The sequence below is a fragment of the Bufo gargarizans genome, chromosome 4 (genome assembly GCF_014858855.1).
Source record: "Bufo gargarizans isolate SCDJY-AF-19 chromosome 4, ASM1485885v1, whole genome shotgun sequence".
Taxonomy (NCBI): Eukaryota; Metazoa; Chordata; class Amphibia; order Anura; family Bufonidae; genus Bufo; species Bufo gargarizans.
In genome coordinates this window covers 468,882,803-468,909,827 of record NC_058083.1, presented here as the reverse complement: position 1 = coordinate 468,909,827, position 27,025 = coordinate 468,882,803, and the positions used below count along the sequence as shown (strand labels likewise).

Genomic DNA, 27,025 nt, shown 5'->3' with positions numbered 1-27,025 from the left:
CCAATCAACAAGTGTTTAACTGTGTGACCTTAGAAGCCATCACAGCCATGCCTACTAATGGCATGGCTGTGATTGGCCAGTGTAGCATGTGACCCAGCCTCTATATAAGCTGGAGTCACGTAGCGCTGCACGTCACTCTGCTCTGATTAGTGTAGGGAGAGGATGCTGCTGCTGTGAGGGAGAGAATAGGACAGAATCTTTAATCTGAAGTGCTTGTTAACTCAGCGATCTACCTAGATTTAGTTTTGTGGGTGCAGTGCACAATCTTTTTACCCTGCCCTGAGCCCAGTGACACAGAAAAATAACTTTTATCCGTCTGTTAGGTGAGCAGCGGCAGCCATTTTATGCAAGCTCAGTGAACCAGCACAGCATATGTGCATTTGTGACAGTCAAGTAGAAGCTTGAAAGACTGCAATAATTTTCTGGGTTTAAAAAAGCACCCCTTTTTGGCAATACCCTCCATCTGGGGCCTATGCAGCATTTGTCAGTGTGAAATTTAAGCTTAAAATACTGCAATAATTTTCTGGGTTTAAGAAAGCACCCCTTTTTGGGCAAAACACAACATTTTACAGCCCTTCATCTGTCAGTGTGAAATACAAGCGTTAGATACCACTGTTATATTCTGCCATTAAAAAAAAACACCCTTTTTGGGCAAAATACTAAATTTGCAGCCTTTACTGCATCTGTCAGTGTGAAATACACGCGTTAGATACTGCTGTTATCTTCTGTTATAAAAAAAAACACCCATTTTGGGACAAATACTAAATTTGCAGCCTTTGCTGCATCTGTCAGTGTGAAATACACGCGTTAGATACTGCTGTTATCTTCTGTTATAAAAAAAAAAAAAAAAACATTTGGGCCAAATACTAAATTTGCTGCCTTTACTGCATCTGTCGGTGTGAAATATATGCGTTAGATACTGCTGTTATCTCTGTTATAAAAAAAACACCCATTTTGGGCCAAATACTAAATTTGCAGCTTTTGCTGCATCTGTCAGTGCGAAATACACACGTTAGATACTGCTGTTATCTCTGTTATAAAAAAAACACCCATTTTGGGCCAAATACTAAATTTGCAGCCTTTGCTGCATCTGTCAGTGTGAAATACACGCGTTAGGCTACTTTCACATTAGCATTTTTCTTTTCCGGCATAGAGTTCCGTCACAGGGGCTCTATACCGGAAAATAACTGATCAGGCATATCCCCATGCATTCTGAATGGAGAGTAATCTGTTCAGGATGCCTGATCAGTCAGAAAAAATGACATGCGTTTGCATACAGTTTGCCTGATCAGGCAGGCAGTTCAGGCAATGGAACTGCCTGCCAGAATCAAACAACGCAAGTGTGAAAGTACCCTTAGATACTGGTGTTATCTTCTGTTATTAAAAAAACACCCATTTTGGGCAAGATCCTAAATTTCTGGAGAATGAGGAGGGCGTTGAATAAGGGAAGTGGCCCCGGTCGTGGTGCTGCTGGGGGAGCTCCTGTTGCAGGGAGAGGACATGGTCGATCTGTGCCAGCTACACACACAAGTGAAACACCCTCCTCAGGTGCGAGTAGGCGACAGAATCTTCAGCGTTATTTGGTAGGGCTGAATGCGGCTCTATGAATGGTGAGGCCAAAACAAGTACAGATGATAGTAGATTGGGTGGATAACAGTGCCTCCAGTTCCTTCACATTGTCTCCCACCCAGTCTCCTGCTGAAAGATTCGAGTTGGCACCTGCAGCCCATGTCAATCAGTCCTTCACCTCACCCCCTTGCAAATCAGCCAAGCAGTTTGAGCCCCAAGTCATGGAGTAGTCTCTTCTGCTTTTTGATAACTCTGCTAGCAGGGTTTCCAAGGGCCATCCACATAGCCCTGCCCCAGAAGTGAAAGAGATTGAGTGCACCGATGCCCAACCACTTATGTTTCAAGATGAATACATGGAAGGACAACCGCAGCACGCCTCGGATGATGACGAAACACAGGTGCCAACTGCTGTGGCTTTTGAAAGTGTGCAGACCGACAAGGAGGGCAGGGGTGAAGACTGGGTGGAAGATGATGTGGTGGATGATGAGGTCCTCGACCCCACATGGAATCAAGGTCATGCGAGTGACCTGTGTAGTTCGGAGGAAGAGGCGGTGGTCACACAAAGCCACCAGCACAGCAGAAGAGGGAGCAGGGTGCAAAAGCAGAGCGGCCGTCCCCTAGACAGTACGCCTGCTACTGCAAAGCAGCAAGGGACCAAGAACACCAAAGCCAGCTCCAAGGAGTTCCCTGGCGTGGCAGTTCTTCAGACAACGTACTGATGACAAGACACGAGTGGTTTGCACGCTGTGCAATCAGAGCCTGAAGCAAGGCATAAACGTTCTCAACCTGAGCACAACCTGCATGACCAGGCATCTAAGTGCAAAGCACGAGCTGCAGCGGAGTGGACACCTCAAAAACCAAGAAAGGTCTCTGGCTCCTCCTGCTTCCTCTTCTGCTGCAGTCTCGGCCTCTTCATCCACTCTGGAGTGACAGTGCCACCTGCCACCACGCAAACAGAGGATCTGCCAGCAACACCACCACCTGGGTCACCAAGCATCTCCACAATGTCCCACGGAAGCGTTCAGCTCTCCATCTCCCAAACACTGGAGCGAAAGAGGAAGTACCCCCCTACCCACCCGTGATCCCTAGCCCTGAATGCCAGCATTTCTAAATTACTGGCCTTTGAAATGCTGTCATTCCGTCTGGTGGAGACGGAGAGTTTTAAAAGCTTTATGGCGATGGCTGTCCCACAGTACGTCGTGCCCAGCCGCCACAGCTTTTCCAGGCGAGCCATCCCTTCCCTGCACAACCAAGTAGGGGACAAAATCATGTGTGCACTGCACAACACCATCTGTGGCAAGGTCCACCTAAATACGGATACGTGGACTACTAAGCATGGTCAGGGACGTTATATCTCCCTAACAGCACACTGGGTAAATGCAGTGGCGGCTGGGCCTGAGGCGGATAGCAGTTTGGCGCATGTCCTTCCACCACTGAGTATTGCAGGGCGCTTCAGTTTGCCTCCTGTTGCTTTCTCCTCCTACTCTGGTTCCTCATCTTCTACCAGCTCCTCATCTGGTCAGCATAACACCTTCACCACCAACTTCGGCACCGCCAGGGGTAAACGACAGCAGGCAGTTTTAAAACTTTTCTGTGGATGGGCATGGAACAACAGACCGATGAGTGGTTGGTGCCAGTGAGCCTCAAGCCCAGCCTGGTGGTGTGCGATAATGGGCGAAATCTCGTAGCAGCTCTGGGACTAGCCGGTTTGACGCACATCCCTTGCCTGGTTCCTTAAAAATTACTCCGATATGTCAGAGCTGCTGCAGAAAGTGCGGGCCGTCTGTGTGCGCTTTTGGCATTCTCACCCTGCTGCTGCTCGTCTGTCAGCGCTGCAGCGTAACTTTGGCCTTCCCGCTCACAGCATCATATGCAACGTGCCCACAAGGTGGAACTCCACCTTGCACATGCGGGCCAGACTGTGCGAGCAGCAGCAGGCGATAGTGGAGTTTCAGCTGCAGCACGCACGGGTGAGTCGCTCTGCGGAACAGCACCACTTCATCACCAATGATTGGGCCTCCATGCGAGACCTGTGTTCCTTGTTGCGCTGTTTCGAGCACTCCACCAACATGGCCAGTGCCGATAATGCCATTCTCAGCATTACTATCCCACTTCTATGCCTCCTAAAAAAACGCTGCTGGCGATGATGGAAGAGGATGTGGCACAGGAGGAGAAAGATGGATCATTTCATAGGGTTTCCAGCCAGTCATTCACAAGTGGCTCTGAGGGTGGGTTCCTGCACCCACAAACGCCAGGTACACAATTGTCCAGCCAGGGCACAGTTCTGGAGGATGAGGAGATGGAGGATGAGGAGATGGAGGAGGAGGAACCGTGTTCACAGCAGGTTGGCACCCAAACCAGCTGGTCAGGAATGCACACAACCGCTCTATTCATTTCTGTGGGAGTTCATTGTATTTGGTAGAGATGAGCAAAGTTTCGGAAAATTGGATTCGGCTGCTTTGCTGAATTTTACTAAAAAATTTACTTTGTGATGAATTACTTTGTCACAAAGCGTATTTTTTTGTAAGTAGCAGGTGCAATGACCGGGAGCTAAGATAGTGCCGCCCCCTATCACTGTACCCCTCAGATGCCGCGTTCATACATGATCGTGGCATCTGAGAGTAAAAACAGTGTAAAATGAACAATAAATTTTTTTTTGTTATACTTACCGCCTCCATTTGCTAGCGACGGCCTGGCCGCTGCCATCTTGCTTGAAAATCTTGCGCGAAATCTCATGCGCCCTGAGATGACTTTGCCATACGTCCCCACACCTGGAATTTCGGCCGAGATCTTCAATCAAGATCGTCGCAAGCAAATGGAAGAGGTAAGAATATTTTTTTTATTTTTTTTTACACTATTTCAGGTTAAATCAATTCGCTACCAAGAAGCACGAGGAAATTCGGCTTTGCGGCAAATCAAATAAAAATTCCTTTTTGTTGGATTCAATTCTCTCATCTCATCTCTGAAAGGCCCATAGAAATTGATGAGTGGTTGCGTGCACGACCAACTGGCAACTTCATTCATTTCCAGCGGCTTGTGATCAGTGGAGGTCCCAGCTCTAGGAACCCCACTGACGTAATAGTTATCTACTATTCTTTGGAGAGGGGATAACGTCACATTATTGGAATACCCCTTTAAATGTGTCAGGCTGTGGAAGTCCGTTCCTCAGGCCTCCCACACCCCACCCACTTTTAAAAAAGTGTCTCAGAAAACAGCAAAAAGCGGAGCGGAGTGTCAGACTCCCAATGATTGGATATTAATGACCTATGCTGAGGTCATCAATGTCAGGAGCCTGGAAAACCCCTTTAACACAAATAATAAGAACTCCTATATAGAGTGGTAATCCAATGTTAGCCTGTGGCGGCATATATGCTGCCTGTAGGCCAGACAATATTCATCACATGCAACGTTTTTTGTTCTGCTGAAAACCAGCAGGATCATCGCTGGTTCCTATTATAGTCAATAGGTATCTGGTGGTACACAGTCATATCCAAGCCTAGTGAATGGGGCTAAGCTGCAATGCCAATCACAGCCATTATACAATGGATGGAACTGTGGTAAGCTGCAAGTAGGTTGCGGCACTCACTGGAGCACAGCCACCCCCTGAAACTGCTGATCGGTGAGGGTGCAAGGTGTCAGACCGCCGCCAATCTGATACCCTGCGGATAGGTCATCAATATCTAAATCTCGGGAAAACCCCTTTAACTACAGACAGCCCGGTTCGGTAGAATCCTGGCAATAATTACTTGCAGGTTGCAGACCTCGGTAACACATTTTCCAATTACACATGTGCTTTTTATTGTTCTCTTTTATTACAGCAAGTAACAGCTGCATGTTTAGCTATAAAAGTAAAACAATTAAATCTAAAACAACGAGCAGAAAACGACCATCAGAACAGAGTTTAGTTTTTTAGTTTTTTCCCCCCAAAAAATGGCACTGATCCATACAAAGAAAAAATACAAGCCGCGGGGACCAGTCTGGCGAGTAATCAAACTGCGTAATATTTTTTTTTTCCCTTCAAAGTTTCACCTTTAATTCATATTTCGCCTTCTGCTCTTTTCCAGATTGAAACGATTTATCAAGCGGTGGCTGCACATAAAACAGGCGGGGTAGCTGTTCTCCCAGCCTGTGTTCTCCAGGCATCAGAGGGAGTTCGCAGTGTATAAGACAATCATACTTCTGCTATCTGCACCCTCGTGATTGAAGTGATCATCACAATATGTGCTCCAACCAGCACTGAGCTTTCTGCTAGACACATAATTCTTGCTTCAGCCGTGCAACATGCTGCTCCGGTAATCATACAGCCATCCTTTGTGCCTTGATTCAGAACACTGACATAGATCTATTAAACGGAGTGGGACAGAAAGGAAAATCATTCCCAGGATTCCAAAAAAAAAGCCTGTTATAATATTAAACATATGCTGCCTCATACCACTGAGATTTCCCCCCTTTTAATATTCTTTATCCTTTAAAGACCCCCCCCCCTCTCCTCCTACTCAAAGGATTACTGTTGAAATAAAATACGCCGCTTTCTGCAAGAGAAACATGATTCGTACATTACAGTATGCATGTTAACATTGGATAATGTCACAACGCAACATACTAACAGGCAGGGAGAAGGAATTCACTTGTTGTAATCCCCACTTCTTCCAGCAGGGGGAGCAGAAGCATTTTCAAAACAAAAAGCTTGAATTCTTACAAAGCCTCCTTTCGAGTTCAGCGCTATTGTTTGTTTTATGCCTCTTTTTCCCACTTTTAACAATGTAGGGTAAATAGTCTGAATAAATAGATACTCCGTTTTTATTAGGCCTTTATTAGTCATTTGCACGTTAAACATACTTAAGATTACACTGCTCTACAATAAAAAAAATATTAAATTTTGTCCTTTTTTTTTATAAGCGTCTTGTTAGTAAAGGGAAATGTGCGGTTAAATTAATAGGATTATGAAAAGTTTAATGAATGTAACGTATCAGGGGTAATCTGCATTCGACAGATATTGTTCTTTATTTTATTTTTTGTATTTTTTGCGTGTCTTAAATAATTATTCTGCTTTTATTCAACGCATTAAGCGGTTTATTGCTATAGTAACATTCCCGTTTTACCCGATTTGTGAAGCAGATGAACTATAAAGACACAACAAAGGTTTAACTGAAGACTTTGTTCTAGCTAATTAAAGGGAATCTGTCAAGAGCGACCTCCCTATCCAACTGTTTGTATAGACACGTAGCTGTGCTTCACCTGATTAAAACTCTGCTTTCTTTTGTAGATCCCAGGTTTCCATTCCAGAGTTATGATACTTTTTCTTAATATGCAAATTAGGTCTTTGATGCAAGGAGGGCGTCACCACTGGCCTTGTTGCACCCAAGCTCCGCTCTTCTCTCTAGTCAGCCCCTCCCTGGCTGCTTTGATTGACAGGGACAAAGCACCAAGGGAGGGGCTGGCCACAGAAAGGAGGGGAGCTTGGGTGCAACAAGAACAGTGGTGACGCCCTCATTGCACCAAAGTCCTAACTTGAATATATAAAAAGTATAACTCAGAAATGAAGCCTCGGATCTACAAAAGAAAAATAGGGTTCAATCAGGTGAATGGTTCCCTATACGGCCCGCAAAAAAAAAAAAAAAGGAACGGACATGAAAAGAAAATACGTTTGTGTGCATGGACCCATTGAAATGAATGATTCCGTATACGGTCTGCAAAAAAAAGGAACGGACACGGAAAGAAAATACATTTGTGTGCATGAGGCTTTATGCCCCATGCACACAAACGTATTTTCATTCCTTCGCCGTTACTTTTTTTTTCAGACCGTATACGGAACCATTCATATCAATGGGTCTATGCACACAAACGTATTTTCATTCCTTCGCCGTTACTTTTTTTTTCAGACCGTATACGGAACCATTCATATCAATGGGTCTATGCACACAAACGTATTTTCTTTTCATGTCTGTTCCCTTTTTTTTTGCGGGCCGTATAAGGAACCATTCATTTCAATGTGTCCATTTATTTCAATGGGCCCATGCACACGAACGTATTTTCTTTCCATGTTCGTTCCCTTTGTTTTTATGGAGCCGTCATTTCAATGTGTCCGCAAAGTAACAGACACGGAAAGAAAATACATTTGTGTGCATGAGGTTTTAGGCCCTTATGCACACAAACGTATTTTCATTCCGTCGCCGTTACTTTTTTTTTGCGGACTGTATACGGAACCATTCATTTCAATGGGTCCCCAACAAAAACGGAAGTTACTCCATATGCATTCTGTTTCCGTATGTCCGTATTTCCGTTCCACAAAAAAATAGAACATGTCCTATTATTGTCTGCGTTACGGACAGGGATAGGACTGTTCTATTAGGGGCCAGCTGTTCCATTCCACAAAATACGGAATGCACATGGATGTCATCCGTATCTTTTGCGGATCTGGTTTTTGCAGACCACAAAATACATACGGTTGTGTGCATGAGGCCTAAGGGCTCATGCATACGGCCATTGCCCGGCCGTGGCCGTATTGCAGCAATAGTTTGCTTATGCCTGTTCACAATCTGCAACTAATCTACCTCGTAAGTAATGTAACAACAATGCTTTCATGGCAAGTCACAAGGGGTTGTACAGGTGTTTAATACTGATGACATATTCTCACAATAGGTGATCTTTATCAGATTGGTGGTGGTCTGACTCCAATGCATTCCTACTGATCAGCTGTTTGAAAAGTCCACTGCGCTCCGTGAGTGCCATGGCCTCTTCCTAGGCCAGAGATGTCATGTTCATTGGTCGCATGGCTAAGTGAATTGGGCTGAGCTGCAATACCAAACACAGCTGCTATCAACGGAGGTCAGTGTGCTTGGTAAGCTGCCAGGAGGCCGTGATCCTCACTGGAGTGCTGTGGTGTCTTCAACCAGCTGATCAGCAGGGGTGCTGGTAGATGGACCCCGACCAATTACGGTATTGATGACCTATCCCGAGGAGGCGGATGTGTCAAAGTTATGTAGAGGCCGGCCCATCTTCATAACTTCGGCGAACCACCACCAGCGCAGGGGCTTTATTAATACCGGCTTCTAAAAAGCTGATCTTAATCAATGACCCCCTATATTAACACAATATTAAAACCCCTTTTTAAATATCTCTAAACTGCAAAAAAAAAGAAAAAAAAAAAGCACCTACAAAAATATAATAAAACCTTATTTAAGCAATATGTTATTCTTATAGTGATATATTCCCTCGAAATGATGTATTAAAGACTCTACAATATAAGTAAAGCTAAGCAAAAGCTCGAAGGCCTCATATATAACACAAAATAACTTGATAGGGTACTTTCATTGTAATCTACTACAGCAGCCTACAAGGATTACTTCCAGGTAAAAAGACTCCTCGGTTTGATAGGCAGCGGCACGTCTGTGAAAGTGAATAAACACTTTCAACTGTATTACCAAGAATCCAGCAAATCCAAAATCAATGCGAGTCCAAAAGAACAACAGGCTCTCAAACACTACAATAGACAGAGCGGCAGACAATTAATTCAATATGCAGCCGCTGCTTTAATGCGCTTATCGCTGATATTTCATCATTCTAAAAGCACAAAAGAGCCAGCATGCCTTAAATTACAAAGAAGCATAATAAGCAAAGTGACAGCAGCCATGGCAGTCACTGTCAAATGGCCCAAGACACCTCGTGCGCTGTACATGTAGAATATAATAAATAAACTGTCACTTATGTTCACTGCGATCACTGAGCCAGAAAACATCCTGACTGATGGAAGGCTGACTCCCAAATCTAAAAAAGCTTTTTCCTCTAATTCCGAATAGCAGATACACCAAGGAAAAGACTTAAGCGCCTATTTAAAAACATTATTTGCACATTTAATAAAGTGCCTTTCAATATTCCCGGCTTGAGCTGGATACTCTAGAAATTTGTCCTCTTGCTCATTAATTTTAACGGTATTTCTAAACAATTTGCTAAGTTACTTAGAAACAACTTCTCGATTGAAGTCTATGAAAAAAGACAACTGTGGCTTTCTGTAAACTAATCTGGTAATGGCTTCCAGCAACGCCAAATGACAAATACAAACATATGTCCATCCTTGAGTAATTCACTTGGCATTTGGTTTTGTGCCCTGACAGCAAATTGTCTAAGGGATGCACTGCTTCATGAGGTCTCTTGGTTTCTGTATCAGTGTTTGAGAGAGTTTAACCTTAAACAGTCAATGTACTTTCACACAATTTAATTTCATTTAATAGAGAATGGTGTAAATAGCAAATTTTGCAATATCTTCATTTAGACAATAGCTGTAAAGTCATGGCCACTAGGGGTCTCACTCCCACCTAATTTGCCAGGCAAGATCCATCCTTAGTAACAGAGATGCCAGAGAGGAAGTAGGACATGTCAAAACTAGCTGAGATCATGAGCCTGCCTGATTAAAGAACTGCATCTGAATTCATAGGGGCCTCCAGCCCTTCTGTAAGTGTGATTGATCGCCTTATCTGTTCAGTAAGCTGAAAACAATCATAGTGGGAAGTAAGGGAAAGGACGTCACAGCAGTACAGTGATGGAATATTTCACAGAAAGTATATACCCCTGCTTCTGAGTAAAATGCATCTAGCTGTGCAGCTTAAACAGGGCTGAAAACACATTAGGGAAGCACAAACATACCTGCTCCATAATAGTTATGATGGAACAAAAAAGCACAGCTGTTATGCAAACTTTTTTTTTTTTTTTTACTCAGGTACACAACCACACGTGGCTGCTGGACTATGGAGCCCATTAAGATTTAGGAATTGATGATTTATTTGCTATTTGTTATGTATGTATCTACAAACTCTTCATCAGCACATTTGTCCTTGCACCAGTGGGACCTAAAATCAAATATTACTATTTCACACATTTACCCCATTTACCTATATAAACCACTTCCATCACCATTTGTGACCTAAAAAGATCTTTCTAAAGTTATGTCCTTTATTCAGATGTAGATTAGCATACATTATAAAAATGTTTCGAAAAACACCTGTGTCATGTTCAAATGACGACCTAAGTGTCCACTGGGCGAATCCAGACTGTCTGAGTGACCTGGTCAAGGACACTCAGGCACTCAAGCATGGTGGCTCAGTGGTTAGTACAGCTGCCTCGGAGTGCCGGGGTCCTAGGTTTAAAGCCGACAAAGGACAACATCTGCAAGGAATTTGTATGTTCTCTCTTTGTTTGCATGGACTTCCTCTGGTTCCTTCCAACACGCCAAAGACATACCAATAGGGAATTTAGATTGTGAGCACCATTTTGGACAGAGTGGTGATAATGTCTGTAAAGCGCAGCGGAATAGGTTCACGCTTAGAAAGTAAAATAAATAAACCTTCATAAATTGGATTGGCCATATTCTGGTTACTGTTGATCAATGTGTTTGTAAGATGATTATATGGCATCTACTAATATAGCTTTTTTTTTTTTTTTCTGCACCGTTTTCTATTTTTCATAAGATATGCCCCCATCTTTGCCAAGTCTTTAGTATTGTCCAAACATAGGTCTTGTCCATAAAATGGATGATGGATGGTCATGTGACCAGGCAAATCACCTCCATGTGATGTCACAAAGGTGCAGTGTGTTTGAAAAGAGGAGACTGAATGATGTGCCTAGTCACATGACCCTCCATCAGCGGCGATCTTATGGACAGGACTAGAGATGAGCGAATCTCCTCTCAATTTTCCTAAAATGGTGGCTACACGTGTGAGGACTGAGGACATGGGGCAAGGAACTCTGGGAAAGTGGGATCACCCAGATTGGCTGCATGCCGGCATGTCAATCAGCAGGAAGCCAGCCCTGTGATGTCACAGCCCTATAAATACGGCAGCCATTTTAGATTCAGCCATTTTCCAGTGTTCAGAGTGCAGGGACAGATATGTGAAGGCACTAGGGACAGCAATTGGTAAAACCTCATTGTGGAAAAAAAAAGGACAGAAAAAACGATTTATAAGTGCAGGGAAAGGATAGGGAGGAATCATTTCACAGGAACTTAGTGCCGGGAGAGACGCTAGGGACATTGATAGGAAAGCGATTTACAAGTGCAGGGAAAGATTATTTGGGATCCAAATAGCCATCAGACAGCTCTGTCATTCCAGCAATTTGTTATTGGGCTGCAAGTGCTATGTTGAAAAGCCTGTAGTGGCTTTTCACTTCTGCAGTTATTTCTGGTGATAGTGTATAGGGGGGTATTTCAGTTAAAAAACAAAAAAAATATACGCACTGCATTGTTGCAGTTATTTTTGGTGAAAGCGTATAGGGGTATAGGGGGTATTTCAGTACTACAAGAAAAATATATACACACTTTAATCTAAGTTTTTTCTGGTCAAAGCATATAGGGTCGTATTCCAGTACAACAAGAAAAATATATTCTTAGTTCACTTCTGCAGTTATTTCTGTTGAAAGTGTATAGGGGCGTATTACAGTAAAAAAATAAAATAAAGAAAAATATATATGCACTGCAATGTTGCAGTTTTTTCTGGTGAAAGGGTATAGGGGCGTATTCCAGTACAACAAGAAACATATATTCTCAGTGCATTTCTGCAGCTAATTCCTGTGAAAGCGAATAGTGGCCTTTTTCAGTCCAACAAGAAAAATATATTCTCAGAAGGCCACTATATATACCTATACCCCACTTCCCCTGACGAAGCCACGCAAGTGGCGAAACATGTCGGGTGTATTAGTGTAGTGCAAACATTTTAGACAGAGCCAGTGAGGTCTTTTAGGAGCATTACGAGCAGCATTGGTAGCCATAGATAGTAGGTAGCGAGGGACAAAGTGCCCGATACACCCTATATCTATAAACTGATTTCCTTGGAAAAATAACAGTAGTTACCAGCTGGTGATTGAGGTATACCCCGGTCTTGCATGTCAGCCTATGGGGAGTAGCACAGTCTGTGGAGTAGTGAATTGCTGCTGAACCTGGCACCTCCTCCCAGACAATTTGATATAAATTGTGCTCAAATAGGCTGATACACACAGCAGGTACATTTCAGTGTGAGAACTCTGAAGGATAACTGCTTCTACTGTCAACAGTGGCTCTGGAGAGTGACAACAGTAGTGCACCCTATAGGCATTCATACAGGAATAGTGAGGTTGCCCTGAGCAACCAGGATTAATAAAATATAGCCCTCTTCTACCTCACTGATACTCTGATAGTTTTAACAATAGGTTTTCTTGTGATTGTTTTGTTTTAAGTGATTGAAATAAAGATAAGATTTTACTACTAGTTTGGGACCCCTAAAGGGATTTCCTGGTCCTACAAACCGTATTTAAATTATAATTCATATCCCGAGGGACCCTAAAAGGGACTTAGATTATATACCTGTTGCCCCCCCAAAAAATGGATTAAGGAGTGCGATATACCGGCTTCCACAAAATATTGATTGAGGCCTGCGATACACCAGCTTCCACCATATATTGATAAAGGGGTTTGATATACTGGGTTCCAGCAAATACTAATTATTGGGTTCTATATACCTGTGTCAAAATAATAGCAAAGACAGGTGCACTCTGCGGTCTTACTAAACCCTCAAACTGATTTTAAAATTGGGCTCACCATACACCTACACCGTAGGACATGTTGGCTAATCTCTCGATTTTGAAATCAGTTTGAGGGTTTAGTAAGACCGCAGAGTGAACCGGGCTTTGCTATTATGTTGTTAAATTGCTATATTAATTATCACATCCACATAATTGCTATCTTGTGTAGGATGTTTATTGTGGTACTTGTGGTTCGCTGCGGGCATCCTCCACCGTATGCATTTTTGCTGGGGATCGTCAACGGGCCACAAGTGCAGGATTTGCTCCCCTGTATATATATGCACAACCACATGTGGGTTTGAGCACTTCCTGCCTGTGTAATACCACGCCATTGTTTTATTTGTGTGTATATAGAGATTCTTGGAGGTGTATAAACTCCAATTTAAATGTGCCTGTTTTCCATCTACAGGCTACATTTAGGTGCACCTGGGAGGCCTGGGCCTTATCAGCCAGTCTTGAGTGGGACTCACAGACTCCTTCCTCCTCCCATTGCAAGCATGGTTACATGCTGGAGGTTACTGGTGAGTTGTTTGTGAGTCGGCCTCATGCTCCTGTAATTTGCCCACTGGCTGCTGGTATTGCCCATATGGCACAGGTAGGTGAGTGTTAGGTCCCGAGCTACTTGAGAAACCTTGGCGCGGTGCTCGGGCTCAGACATGTCCTCCACAGTAGGACATGTTGGTTAATCTCTCAATTTTAAAATCAGTTTGAAGGTTTAGTAAGACCGCAGAGTGCACCTGTCTTTGCTATTATTTTGTTATATTGCTATATTAATTTTCCCATACACATACTTGCTATCTTGTGTAGGATGTTTCTTGTGTTTCTTGTGGTTTGCTGCGATAAAATAGTAGGTCCGCTGCACTCTCTTGTCTCTATATATCCTTTATTCCATCAAATTCATGTGACGTTTCGACCTGAGCGGTCTTTTACAAGCAACTGACAATAGATCATTACCAGGCTTAAATATCCTCCTATTAAGCAAGGAGGACAAACAGTCTCACATGATAATGTATCGCATGATAATGTATAGTTTGGGGCATTGAACTTCAATATCGCATGGTAATATATAGCTTGGGGCATCAGCAATGGACTATCTCAACAATCTGTCGCAAATAATCTTGTTAACTTTGTCAGAACACAGAAGTAGATAACTGCAATAAGTAATTCTTATAACACCTCAATGAATCCCACGCTCACAGTCCAACTAGTTAATGGAGAAAACTCCGGTGGTTATGTATGTGTGTATCACTAAAGCCGGGAGATAGGCTATTAGACATGTACATGGACACTGGTAGAATCACACTGTGATATGTGACTACCACATAGTCCTAAACCATTCAACGCTTATGGTCACAGTGGGACGGGGTCCACCCGTGTAATGGGGAGAAACCCCATTGCTGATGCCCCACTTTATGAATAAAGCAGGCGGCGCAGGTGCACGATGTATTGAGTCATGCTGCGAGCGCCCGCCCGGCCTCCTGACTGCTACGAAGTTAGTAGTAAGTAGTACAGAGCTAGATTTAAGATGATTTGAATACTTTAATAATACCCACAAGTTAGATATGATTATACAACAGTGAGCGGGGCCCGGTGTAGTAGAATACAGTGACTGCACCGGGGCCCGCTGCCATTACAGAACTAGACGCCGGCCCCCATTCACTACACAGGGACACTGTTATGGGGGGGATCTGTGGATGACACATTAGATAAGATCCACAGATGCCCCCATAACAGTGCACTCCACAGATGCCCCCACAATGATCCTCCATAACAGTGCCATCCACATATTCCCCCATAACAGTGCCATCCACAGATGCTCCCATAATAGTCTCATCCACAGACCACCATTAGTTCAAAACCCACCAAAAGCACAACTGTTGTTTCAATTTTTTTTTTTTCTTATTTTCCTCCTCAAAAGCCTAGGTGCATCTTATGGGTCGGTGCGTCTTGTAGGGCGAAAAATACGGTATATATTATTGCACAATATCACCTCCATATGAGAACTTATTCATAGCAAATGGATTTAAGTCTAAAGTAAACTGGATCCAGTAATGATGCATAATAGAGAAAGTAAATGTTGCTTTGATCACCACGGTTTACTGAATCCCCACTGGTGGTGCAACGTGAAGTACCAGGGCCCCAGTACAAAATCTGTATAGATGTCCCACCTATGTCTACCATTAATAATATTGGAAAATTCTTATAGGGCAGTGGGATTTTTTGGGGCCTCCTTATGTCCTAGGGCCCAGGTGTGACTGTGAGTACTCTACCTCCTATAGTTACATCTGTGCTTGGACCCCAAGAGTTCGCAGTTACCAACAGTACCAAATCTGCAGAGACTGTCCCTAATTTTCAGTGACAGTTCTGTCAAATTTGGGCTGTCCCAGGTTGAAAATGAGTGGAGCTTAAGTAGGTCCCATCCAGATGGGGGCCTTCCTGGGGGGAAGGATTTATAAGCCCTGAATTTACAGTGTTAGCAAGTACGAGAGTTGTCTCTGTTAATAAGTGATGAGCGGCAGGGGCAATATTCAAATTCGCAAAATTTCACAAATATGCTGTAGAATATTCGTCATATTTTCTTGATTGTGAAAATCGGCAATATAATGTTCGCGTAATGTGCTCACAATACAGGCGTGGGTCACTTTTGCTACAATTTCCAAGCTGCTAGAAGTTTCCTGAGACTGGAGAAAATGGTTGGCACGGCAGAACATTAAAAATTGCTTTATATGCAGATAGAGTGCTCCAATATATTCGTGATTGCGCTAATCGGCAATAATGATGCAAATATTTTGGCGCAATACGTAAAACTTCACATTTTATCAGGTCTGACTACATATTACTGATTAGTGTACTATGTATTGTTGTGACATCATAGCACTATGTATGTAGCATGTATGTATGGACAGCAGAACCTATCAAACTACCTAACACCCTGCACTGAAACCTATCAGCTACACTATATCAGGATATAACCTACACTGATTATCTCCCACTAACTATCTGTAATATACATATACATATATATATATATATATATATATATAAAAGCTAACTAACTATCTATCTAATGTATTCAGTGGAAATCACAGAACACAGCAATGACACTGCTGTCTCTCTCAGAACTCCATAAAACTACAGAAAATGGCTGCTGGGGAGGTTCTTATATAGTAAGGGGTGGGCACCTCTCCTATTGGTTGCTAGGGATGTTGCTAAGCTCAGACAAAGACATTGCAGCCTTCTCATTGGCTCACAAGCAGGAAAGCTGGGAGGGATCATGGGTTCAGATAAATAAAAAACTAGAATGTTCGAAAATACTAATATTTATCTCTATATTCTAAATATATATATCCCTATATTCTCGAAGTGCCGATATTCGCGATTCTAATATTCACGCCCAACAATATTAACAATAGCTTATCTGTCACTTAATAGATGACACCAGGATGCAGTCTATTATACACAGGGTTCTTATCAAGTGGATGAATGCAGAACTAAACAGTAAAATTACCCAACCAGTTACCAAAAGGTTTCTATCCGAACTCCACATGGGGTCTATAAACAGATTTGTCACAAATTACAGACAAATGTGAAGAGGCAGTGGTGTCATGTTGTCAATTACCAGCAGCAGATCTATTTTCAGACACAAACTTGTTGAACTTTTTATAGTAATCTTCTTGCTCAGTCTTAAGAGCCACTTGTCCTGACACTTAACGCTTCTCGTGTGCTCTATAGGGGTCTGCATTAGTATGTCTAATATTAAAAAATTTATGAAAAAAAAAAAAGAATTTTCTTGTTTACCCTTCAAGAAACAAAATCATTTTAATCTTTGCTTGTCATCACTGAAGCACATTTTATTTTTCGCACTTTGATGGTACAGTGTTGAGTGACCTCACCAACTCCGCTAACCTGGGTCTCCGACAATAAATGAGAACTATGGCCCAGCAATGTCTGAAAGCCCCGCCAGAGCTAAATGGAGTGGCAACGTGCATGCTTGATCGCCATTCTATTCAAATGGGGGATCAGAGGCCCCTCATTTTCGCGATCATCGGGCCCCAGCACCCAATGGTACCACATGATTAGGGGCTTTATTCTAGTTTCCATTGACCCTTCATCAGGCATCCATTTAGACATCCTATCTTAGAAGGGAGCAATAATACTGTGCTGGGCCTGGAGGGTGGTGGTGACTTCACAGTATTCAGGGCTCTCCTAAGACAGGACCATGCTTCTGCCTTCTATTGGGTGTCTGAATACATGCTTGATAAAGGGTCATAAACTTAAACTAGAATGAAAGACTATTGGGGGCTGTGTATGTGGGTCTTAATTTCTCCTGCACTGGTGTGAAATGTGCCATAATTATTAAGAGGTGAATATTAGGCCGAACTAAAATCTACTGCTGCCAAGAGCTGGAACAGATTTCTGGTGTAATGTGCGCCGGTATTCTGGCACAAATGTTGTTAAATGAGTCAGACTAAAGAGATTTTGCCCACAGCCTGCCTCCTCCCACCGATGTTCTGCCCATTTTTTTAAGTGTCAACGGTGTCAGAGAAAGATAAAAAGTCACAAATTGTGTACCAAATCAGCATGTTCGGCAAAAATTGCCACTTTTCTACAGAAGAAAACTTGCGTAAACCCATAAAAACTCTCCCCCTAAGTTTATTTTTTCTTAAAATCACTTTTAAATGAATAATTTGCACATGAACATGTTGTTATTTTGTGTTGTCATGAGGCTACGGTACATTAGATAACCATATTATAATTTTATGTTGTATCTTATGAAACTAGCATTTCTTAACAGTTTCTTAACATTTAGTGATACTTCCGTTAAGATAAATCCACAAAATCAGCCTCTAAGTGATTAGAGAAAAAAGGAAAGTTGCCTAATTGTTCAGTAAACTTCTGTAAAGGTCACTACTTTCGGGCTTCTTTAATTACTTAGGAGAAGGGAAATATGTATTTTAATAATACAGAAAGTACAGCAGTCATAATTATGCATAATAGAAACTAGAAAATGTTGAGCAAAAAGGTGGTAACTAATTTATCTTCAGCTTTCTGTTTAATCATGCAGTCATTTCTAACAAATATATTCCTCCGCTTTCAGTAAAAGGTTTTTGGCTCTTTCTGCTGGCTGAAGCAACTTAGATATATTTTCCTTAATGTCATCCAGTGCTGATGGTGACTCAGGTAAGCTACGGTGAGTGGACATAATGTCTAGAAAATGGCATATTTGTGAAAATGAGAGATGAGCAAAGTGTTGAAAAATCTATTTGGGCGATTCACCAAAGTTGTAATTGTTCTAAATTAATTAGTTACCAATCAGGCCACGCTGCCTAATCATATGAATCCCAATTGGTGGCTCAATGTCAGTGTGAAAGCTTGGAACTTAAACTGCAGGGACAGTGCAGGGAGAGTGTATTGCTATGTGCATTATGTTTTAGTGCACCCACATTCATAGTTAATCCATTCTGTGGGTACTGTGCCATCAGTATTACAGGCAGCTGTAATTTATCGCCATCACTGTGCAGGGCACCAAGATTCATAACTAATCCCCTCTGTTAGCTGTGGAATTACTGTGCATCAGTATTATAGGTCAATAAAATTTATCGCTGTGGACTTAACCGGGCAGTGCCCCAAGATTCAAGTAATGGCCCCATGACAGAGAGGGTATGGTGGCAGCAGCAGCGGCAGTAGTGGTGCAATGACACAGAGGATGGTGGCAGTAGCAGTAGTGGCCCCATGACAGAGAGGGGACGGTGGCAGCAGCAGCGGCAGTAGTGGCCCCATTACACAGTGGTTAAGGTGGCGGAAGCAGTAGGGGCAGTAACTGTGACAATAGTGGCCCCATGACACAGTTACGGTGGTGGCAGAAGCAGTGGCAGTAACCGTGACAAAAGTGGCCCTATGACAGAGTGGGGAGTCAGGATAGCAGCAGTGGCAGTAAGGCTGTGTTAACATCACTGTTTATTTTACCATTCTTCTGATCTGTCAAAAGAACACAAAACAAAATAAAACAATCCTGTATTTTGAGCATCCATTAAGCCTCTTTCAGACAGTCAGTGTTTTGCATCAGTATTTGATAAGTTATTTTATGCCAAAACATATAAAATGTAATGGAATTATTTGCATCTCATCTGTGTTTTAAACCCACTTCTGCTTTTGGCTTAAAAATTCTGATCAAAAACTGTTTAAAAACACTGACCAAACACTGACTAAAGCCTCATTCACGCGTCAGTGTTCTGGTCAGTGATTTCCATCAGTGATTGTGAGCCAAAAACAGGATTGGAGGCTCCACAGACATAAGGTATAAATTGAATATCTGTGCCGGGTTTGGCTCACAGTCACTGATGGAAATCACGGACCAAAACACTGACGTGTGAATGAATCATAAAAGAATGTATTAGCTATGATGAATTTGGGTCGAGTGGGTGGAAAGATTTGTGTGATTCTTTCCGATAACCAACAGCAAACCTCCTGAAAGGCAATAATCCAGCTGCCATGTTTGATCCATGCAGCAAGTTTGGCCCATCTTGCTTTAACCCCAATGCAAGGAGTTATTTGACCCCAGGCGTTTCACGTCCAACTTCCTAGAGGACCAAGCGGTGTTCAGCACTAACTGTTCTGTGATGCTCTTACATGTCCACAGCTGCATACTCGCTGCACTGGAGGGATCACCGTGTGTCTACCCTTTGCCAACAGGTGCGGGTTACCCACTCAACATCGTTGTCATAGGGATCGGGCATTGTAATCAGTGATGGCCAGTTCGCAGTGTTTGCCAGCAAACACATGCGATCTGCCATCTTAACTGACAAGTCCGGCAAGGCACAGGTAAGTCCTTACCTGTGCCTGTGCGTGAGCCGGTCTGAAAAAGAAATGCAGCCTCCGGGAGCAGGCAGTTCCGAGAACAGCCTCCGGGGGCCATTCTCGGAACTGCCTGTTCTCGGAGACCGCATTTCATATCAGACCGGCTCGCGCACAGGCACAGGTAAGGATTTACCTGTGCCTCGCTGGACTTGTCAGTTAAGATGGCAGATCGCATGTGTTCGCTGGCGAACACTGCGAACTGGCCATCACTGATTGTAATACTAGAGCAGACTAATTTATTCGCTAATAGACTAATTTGTTTGCTACAAAACTAATGTTTTGACTAAAAGAATAATTTTTCAGATAAAAGACAACGATCAACTAGTGGGCAACTCTGCTGTGCTAAGAATCAATTTATTTGCACTGCTCACAGACTTTGAAATCACAGTAGCTGTTTGGCCAACAGAAGCAGTTAAATATCAATGTGGGCATGCCACAAATAGTTGAATGAGACCGGTGTATCACCCAATTTGCGAATTAGAACCTAATAGAATTGCTTATCTATAAATCAATGTGTCTATAACAGAACAGATTAAGTATGAATGGCACAGTAGGTGAACTAGATAAACGTGCCTGTATATTAGACTGCCTGTTGACAATAAGTCTGATACATAGTAAGTCTATGACTGGTGAACAAGATGCACAGGGCAATTACACTGTCCCTGCAGTCTCACTATGCTCTCCCTACAGTGTCTAAAAACTCTCCCTACAATCTCCCTATTCAATATTCTACAATTGAAAGCTTTCTAACACACTGCCTCTAACACTTCCCATGTCTCTCCCTATGCTCAATTCATAGTGAAATGGCGGCGACCACGCGGAATGAGGCTTTTATAGGGCTGTGACATCACAAGGGATGGCTATCTGCTGATTGGCTAGCTGCACGCCATTATGGGTCATACCACCATACGTTCCCAGTATTCTTACTTTCACTTTGTAACATGTATAGCCGCCATTTTAGGAAAAATGCTCAGAGGAGTACCATGGTCAATTCATAGAGCTCCCACGATCAGATACTGATCACCTATCCTGAGGAGATGTAATCAGTATTAAACACTCGGACAACCCATTTAATTGGTGAATATAATTTCTGGAGATGGTCTCTTTTGTTATATCTGTTTCTGTTAAAGTTCAGCAACTCTGCCTTGTTATTTAAAGAATAATTATGTGTAACCAGTCAGATCTGTCATATAAAGGAAATGTATCCCCTTAAATATATAATTCATATTCTTTTTTTTTTCTAATCTGTTACTATTTTCTGGTTGTAGATTTTGCATCCTATTTTCTGTACATGATTATGGGGACTGTCATCTTGCCTGAGCTGTATTTAGAGATATGCTTTACAGTGGCCACATGGCCCATATTCACAATAGACAGGAGATGTATGGGAAAATATTGTAAACATGCTCTCTGACCTGTGCAGACATCATTGTGCAGGGAGGAGGAGTAGATAAGCTGTGACATCGCCTATTATGAATGGTGTGATCCTGTATTCACTATATAAGGGTCCATTCACAAGTCCGTGGTGTATTGCGGATCCGCAATACACCCGGCCAGCACCCCCCATAGAACTACCTATTCTTGTCTGCAATTGCGTACAAGAATAGGACATGTTCTATTTTTTTGCGGAGCCGTGGCCCGGAAGTTCGGCGCTGCGCTCTAGAAATGCGGATGTGGAGAGCACATCGTGTGCTCTCTGCATCCCATTCTGCCCTATTGAGAATGAATGGGTCCGCACCCGTTCCCGATATTGCAGACCCATTTGCGGACGTGTGAATGGACCCTTAAAGTATTGTTTTTCATTGCAATCCTGCCTTTGATCTCTATAGGACAGCAACTGTCAGCCTATAATTAGGCTTAGTGTGAAAACTGTAGGATTTATATATAGTTTTTTTAAATACAGATGACACAGAAACATAAAAATAACAACCAGAATTCTTAAACCAAATGCTTAACACAAAAAATTCTGCCACTTCATATAATCTGCCACTTGTGGCCTATGTTTCACTGACTACTCTTCAGATGGCTCCATAGTACTGTGTATCTGTTCTGCCTAACTTATGCTACCTGGCTTGTTCAGTTGAGTTCCTGTTTACTCCACAGACGTACATCCTCCATTATCAACTCTGCTAGTCTGACTATGCTTACTCCAGTATCCCAAGACTACCATCACCTGTATATTTTTGCCTTACTTTCTAGTGCCTTTGCTACCACAACCCTGAAACTATTAAACTGTATTCTTGTTCCATCTATACTAGATGTTGTCCAAGGAATCAAACACTGGACTAGCTTAGGAAGCCAAAGTTCCGGGGTCAGCTCAGTACCTGGAGCCGAACATAAAGAAGAAAGGGGTCTTATAGGTGAATTATAATGACTGGATTAGTTCTTTCCCTTTTTATTACAGGATTAAGGACATTACAAGCAGTAAGAGGTTTGCTGCTCCAATAGTTAGCCCCCTGTTGAAGACTTTAAGCCTTGCTGTTGCTGGACTCTTGTTATCTTGGGCCCATGGTAGAATCCAGTTGTCACTGAACTCTCCCAAAAATATTGATTTAAATTGAAGAACCCAGATTTACTAATCCTATAAATTACTTATACATAGATTTACTTTATTTGTAACTCACCATCATCTGGTTTGTCCTGTATATCAGTCTTTTTGGCTTTACATTTCTTTGTTGGAGGTGATTGTGCATTTTTATCTGTTCCTTCTGTATAGAGATATGAAAAAATAAAATCTGCATTTATATCAATTTCATGTGATCAAGTCTTTGTTATTAAGCTTACTGAACATAATCCATGATATGCAGTTGTTTAGTTCAGGGTAATTTAAAGGGGTAAATATCCAGCTGAGTTAATAAACAATTTATGAAGGGGTCATGAAGTATAGAGAGTTCCAGCAGAATTGACCCTTTAAAACGTAACTTTTACTGATATAATCAAATAAAATAATACCACCTTTGTGATTCACCAGTGAAAACATTGTGAAACAAACGATATAAAAATATAAACACTGTTTACACGGGGTAGCCACCTAGTGATCTGGTTATAGAGGTATGGTGTACACAAGGCAGTATACAGGGGAGTGTATAGATGTCTAACCTGTCCCTACTCTCACCCTGAATCACTACTCAGCCCAGGGACGTCCCCTGATGGTGGAGACTCCCTGTCCTCGTTCCTGGACTGACTGCCCTGCGTATACCCTCCTCTCAATAAGCGATACCTGGCTGTCCCGTATAGATAACGGACATTAGCTGTGTCACAGTTAATTGATACCTGTGCAGATCAAAGCCCACATAGATGAAAAACTGAGACAAATATATACAGGTGCAGAGGATAGATCCTACAGCACCGTTATGAGAAGCCTAAAAGGAATGTTTTGATGACAATATGTCCCCAGGCTATTTCTCATCAATACCCCGATGCGTTTCCCCTATTGCTAGGTTCATCAGGGGTCAGAAGACAGTCATGGGTAAACCGTTACATAGAAAGATAGTTAAGATATACTCATGATACATGTGGAGGACATAGGATCGGATACGCAGATGCTGATATGTGTATGGGACCAAGCGGACCATTAGATACATCCCACTTATATTCCTGGACAGCAAGCTTGGATGCCTCCAGATGGATACTAGTACTATACTGGTATCCATCTGGAGGCATAGGAAGTCATCGGACGCTAGAGAAATTCTTTGGATAATATGGCCTCATCTAAATGGGCTTTTGACCAAGCTGGCTGTCCAGGAATATAAGTGGGATGTATCTAATGGTCCGCTTGGTCCCATACACACATCAGCATCTGCGTATCCGATCCTATGTCCTCCACATGTATCATGAGTATATCTTAACTATCTTTCTATGTAACGGTTTACCCATGACTGTCTTCTGACCCCCTGATGAACCTAGCAATAGGAGAAAATGCGTTGGGGTATTGATGAGAAATAGCCTGGCGACATATTGTCATAAAGACATTCCTTTTAGGCTTCTCATAACGGTGCTGTAGGATCTATCCTTTCCTCTGCACCTGTATATATTTGTCTCAGTTTTTCATCTATGTGGGCTGTGATCTGCACAGGTATCAATTAACTGTGACACAGCTAATGTCCGTTATCTATACGGGACAGCCAGGTATCGCTTATTGAGAGGAGGGTATACGCAGGGCAGTCAGTCCAGGAACGAGGACAGGGAGTTTCCACCATCAAGGGACGTCCCTGAGTAGTGATTCAGGGTGAGAGTAGGGACAGGTTAGACATCTATACACTCCCCTGTATACTGCCTTGTGTACACCATACCTCTATAACCAGATCACTAGGTGGCTACCCCGTGTAAACAGTGTTTATATTTTTATATCGTTTGTTTCACAATTTTTTCACTGGTGAATCACAAAGTTGGTATTATTTTATTTGATTATATCAGTAAAAGTTACGTTTTAAAGGGTCAATTCTGCTGGAACTCTCTAATTTAAAGGGGTTCTTCAATGGGGACAACCCCTTTCTAAAAGTATTCTGGTGGCTTACTATATGTACTATATACTAGCTCATAAGCTAAATGGATGACCATATAATACACGTTAGGGAAGGAGCCACTACTTCTATTGTAAATACTAATCAAGGATTATTATTATTATGACATACAATAAGTGCCCTCAACATATAGTCCATTTAAAGGGGTTTTTGGAACTTGAAAAAAATATTATTATTTTTTTTTTCAGAAATAGTGCCACATATATTCATGGGAATGGGTCTTGCAGCTCATTAACACAAATGAGGACAAGCATTAACACAAGAAGCATGAAGCACTGTTTCTGGAAAAGTCTAATCCTGAACTCCTCCGAAACACGCAAGCTAGTGTAAGCAGTATATAGTGTAAGTGATGCTGAGTTTGGTTATGTCATTTTTATCCACATACTGAATTGCATTCCAACATTGTGCTCCGACGAACCAGCAGTAAAATGCATTGAGAGGACTCCCGTACTAACTCATATAATGGAGAGGACTCAAAGAGGAGTCATCAACAGTTAATGCCCTGATGACCTAAAAGCTCCTGCTTTCCATGCTGTCTGACATCCAGAGCAATAAATTCCAAACTTTTTTTGATGATTTAACATTCATTAGACCTGCGCAATAAGCAACTGTAAGGGTTTATTTGAGCAAATAATTTTCACTTCTGAGTGCTATGTGAGTTTAGAATGGACAACACCCGAACTGAAAACTGACCAATTCAATTGAATGTGTATAAAATAAGGCCTCATGCACACGACCGTTGTGTGCATCCGTGGCCGTTGTGCCGTTTTCCGTTTTTTTTCACGGACCTATTGACTTTCAATGGGTCCGTGGAAAAATTGGAAAATGCACCGTTTGGCAGCCGCATCCGTGATCCGTGTTTCCTGGTCGTGAAAAAAATATGACCTGTCCTATTTTTTTCACGGCCAACGGTTCACGGACCCATTCAAGTCAATGGGTCCGTGAAAAAACACTGATGCACACAAGATTGGCATCCGTGTCCGTGATCCGTGTCCGTGGTCCGTGTCCGTTTTTTCCTATCATTTCAATGGCAAACTTGACTTAGATTTTTTTTTCATTTTACATGTCCGTGGATCCTCCAAAAAACAAGGAAGACCCACAGACGAAAAAACAGTCACGGATCACGGACCTACGGACCCCGTTTTTGCGGACCTTAAAAAGAAAAGGGTCGTGTGCATGAGGCCTAAGGATGAGGAAGAGAGGAGAGAGAGAGAGAAAGAAAAATATAAGCACTCTCTGGGGGATACTCTTTAATACTACGGAGAGTGGCTATTATGTATAGTGCGTAAACTGAGTATTGTAGGCCAGGCAATATCCCTCTGGATTTCTGGGAAAGCTTAAGATGTATTAATTTTCTTACATTTTTCCCCAATTTCCCTCAATTTTTTTATTCACTAAGTTCTTGGTGGTAGCCTCAAACTGTTTAATCAGTGCTTTTTCATAATAAGATTTTTATCTATTGCTGTGCTTATGTTCCTACATAATGATTCTCAGGAAAAGAGACATGCAAGCTAGTCACAAATCTCAATTAATGTTGTGGATTTCTACCCCAGATTAAATCCTTTGCAATGTACATGGAAAAAACATGGCAAATCCATATAATCTGAGACAAATTCACATGTGAATTGCGTCCTGTGTGGACATACACATAAGCTTTCCTTTTTCTTACCCATCTTATCACTAGGAGGAGCTTCCTTTGTCATGTCTTTATATTACAACATAGGCTACTCTCTATTTTATTCCTTCCAGTGAGTGGCCCACACAATGTTTTGGCCTCAATAGACCTTGATCCAGCGGTGACTGCTTTGTTTCATGAATACAAGCATCAGCGGAGTTTCGACATCTACTTACTGACATCCTCAGTGATCTTCTTGCTGAGTTGGGGCCTCTCCTCTTTCTTATTATCTTCAGTGTCTTCCTCTGCATCTTCATTAGCACATGAAAGTTGAAAACATGGAATTAATGATCACAGAAAACAGATGTTCAGTAGTGATACTAACAATTTAATGACATTTTCAGAATCCTTTATTTTATCTACAGTATATTCATCAATGACATTTAAAATGGCTTTAGCATACTGGCATTTACTATAAAGCCCGGTGTGTCATTGACAGATATACATTAAGCACCAGGTGCCGGGGAATGCCACTTGTAGAGGTGTAGAATGTTGTAGAAGTAGCAGTCGCAAGTGGACCCTGGCACCCAAAAGGACATGATGACCTCTGCAACACAAGAAGACCAACATTATAAATGCCATGTGGTGGATTGTGGCCCTGCTACAGATTTTGTATTGGACCCAAGAGCTTCAAGTTACAGCTCTGTTCAATTGCAAAAGTATTTAGCTAATAAGAAAGCATTTATTGTTAGCTTTTCCTGTTTAGCATACATGCAGACATAGCTATAAATCATTGCGTGTGGGTGGGGAAACCAGGACTTAAAGTGTAACTATCATAATAAAAAATAAAAAAATTTTGTAATGTGTAGGTCGGCAGCAATCAGTGTGGAGCTTGTCCCCACAAGTAAGTAGA

The 27,025-nt window shown here is 42.2% G+C and overlaps 1 protein-coding gene across 1 annotated transcript in view; it reads right to left on the bottom strand.

Annotated features, from left to right (window-relative positions):
- MACROD2 (mono-ADP ribosylhydrolase 2) overlaps positions 1-27,025 on the bottom strand; it is a 2,142,907-nt gene that overhangs the window by 35,971 nt on the left and 2,079,911 nt on the right. Inside the window, exons 9-10 of the mRNA XM_044291259.1 lie at positions 26,349-26,423; positions 22,599-22,682 (exon numbers count right to left, since the gene is read on the bottom strand). Coding sequence (XP_044147194.1) covers positions 22,599-22,682; positions 26,349-26,423 — 159 coding nt within the window. The remainder of the gene's footprint in view (positions 1-22,598; positions 22,683-26,348; positions 26,424-27,025) is intronic.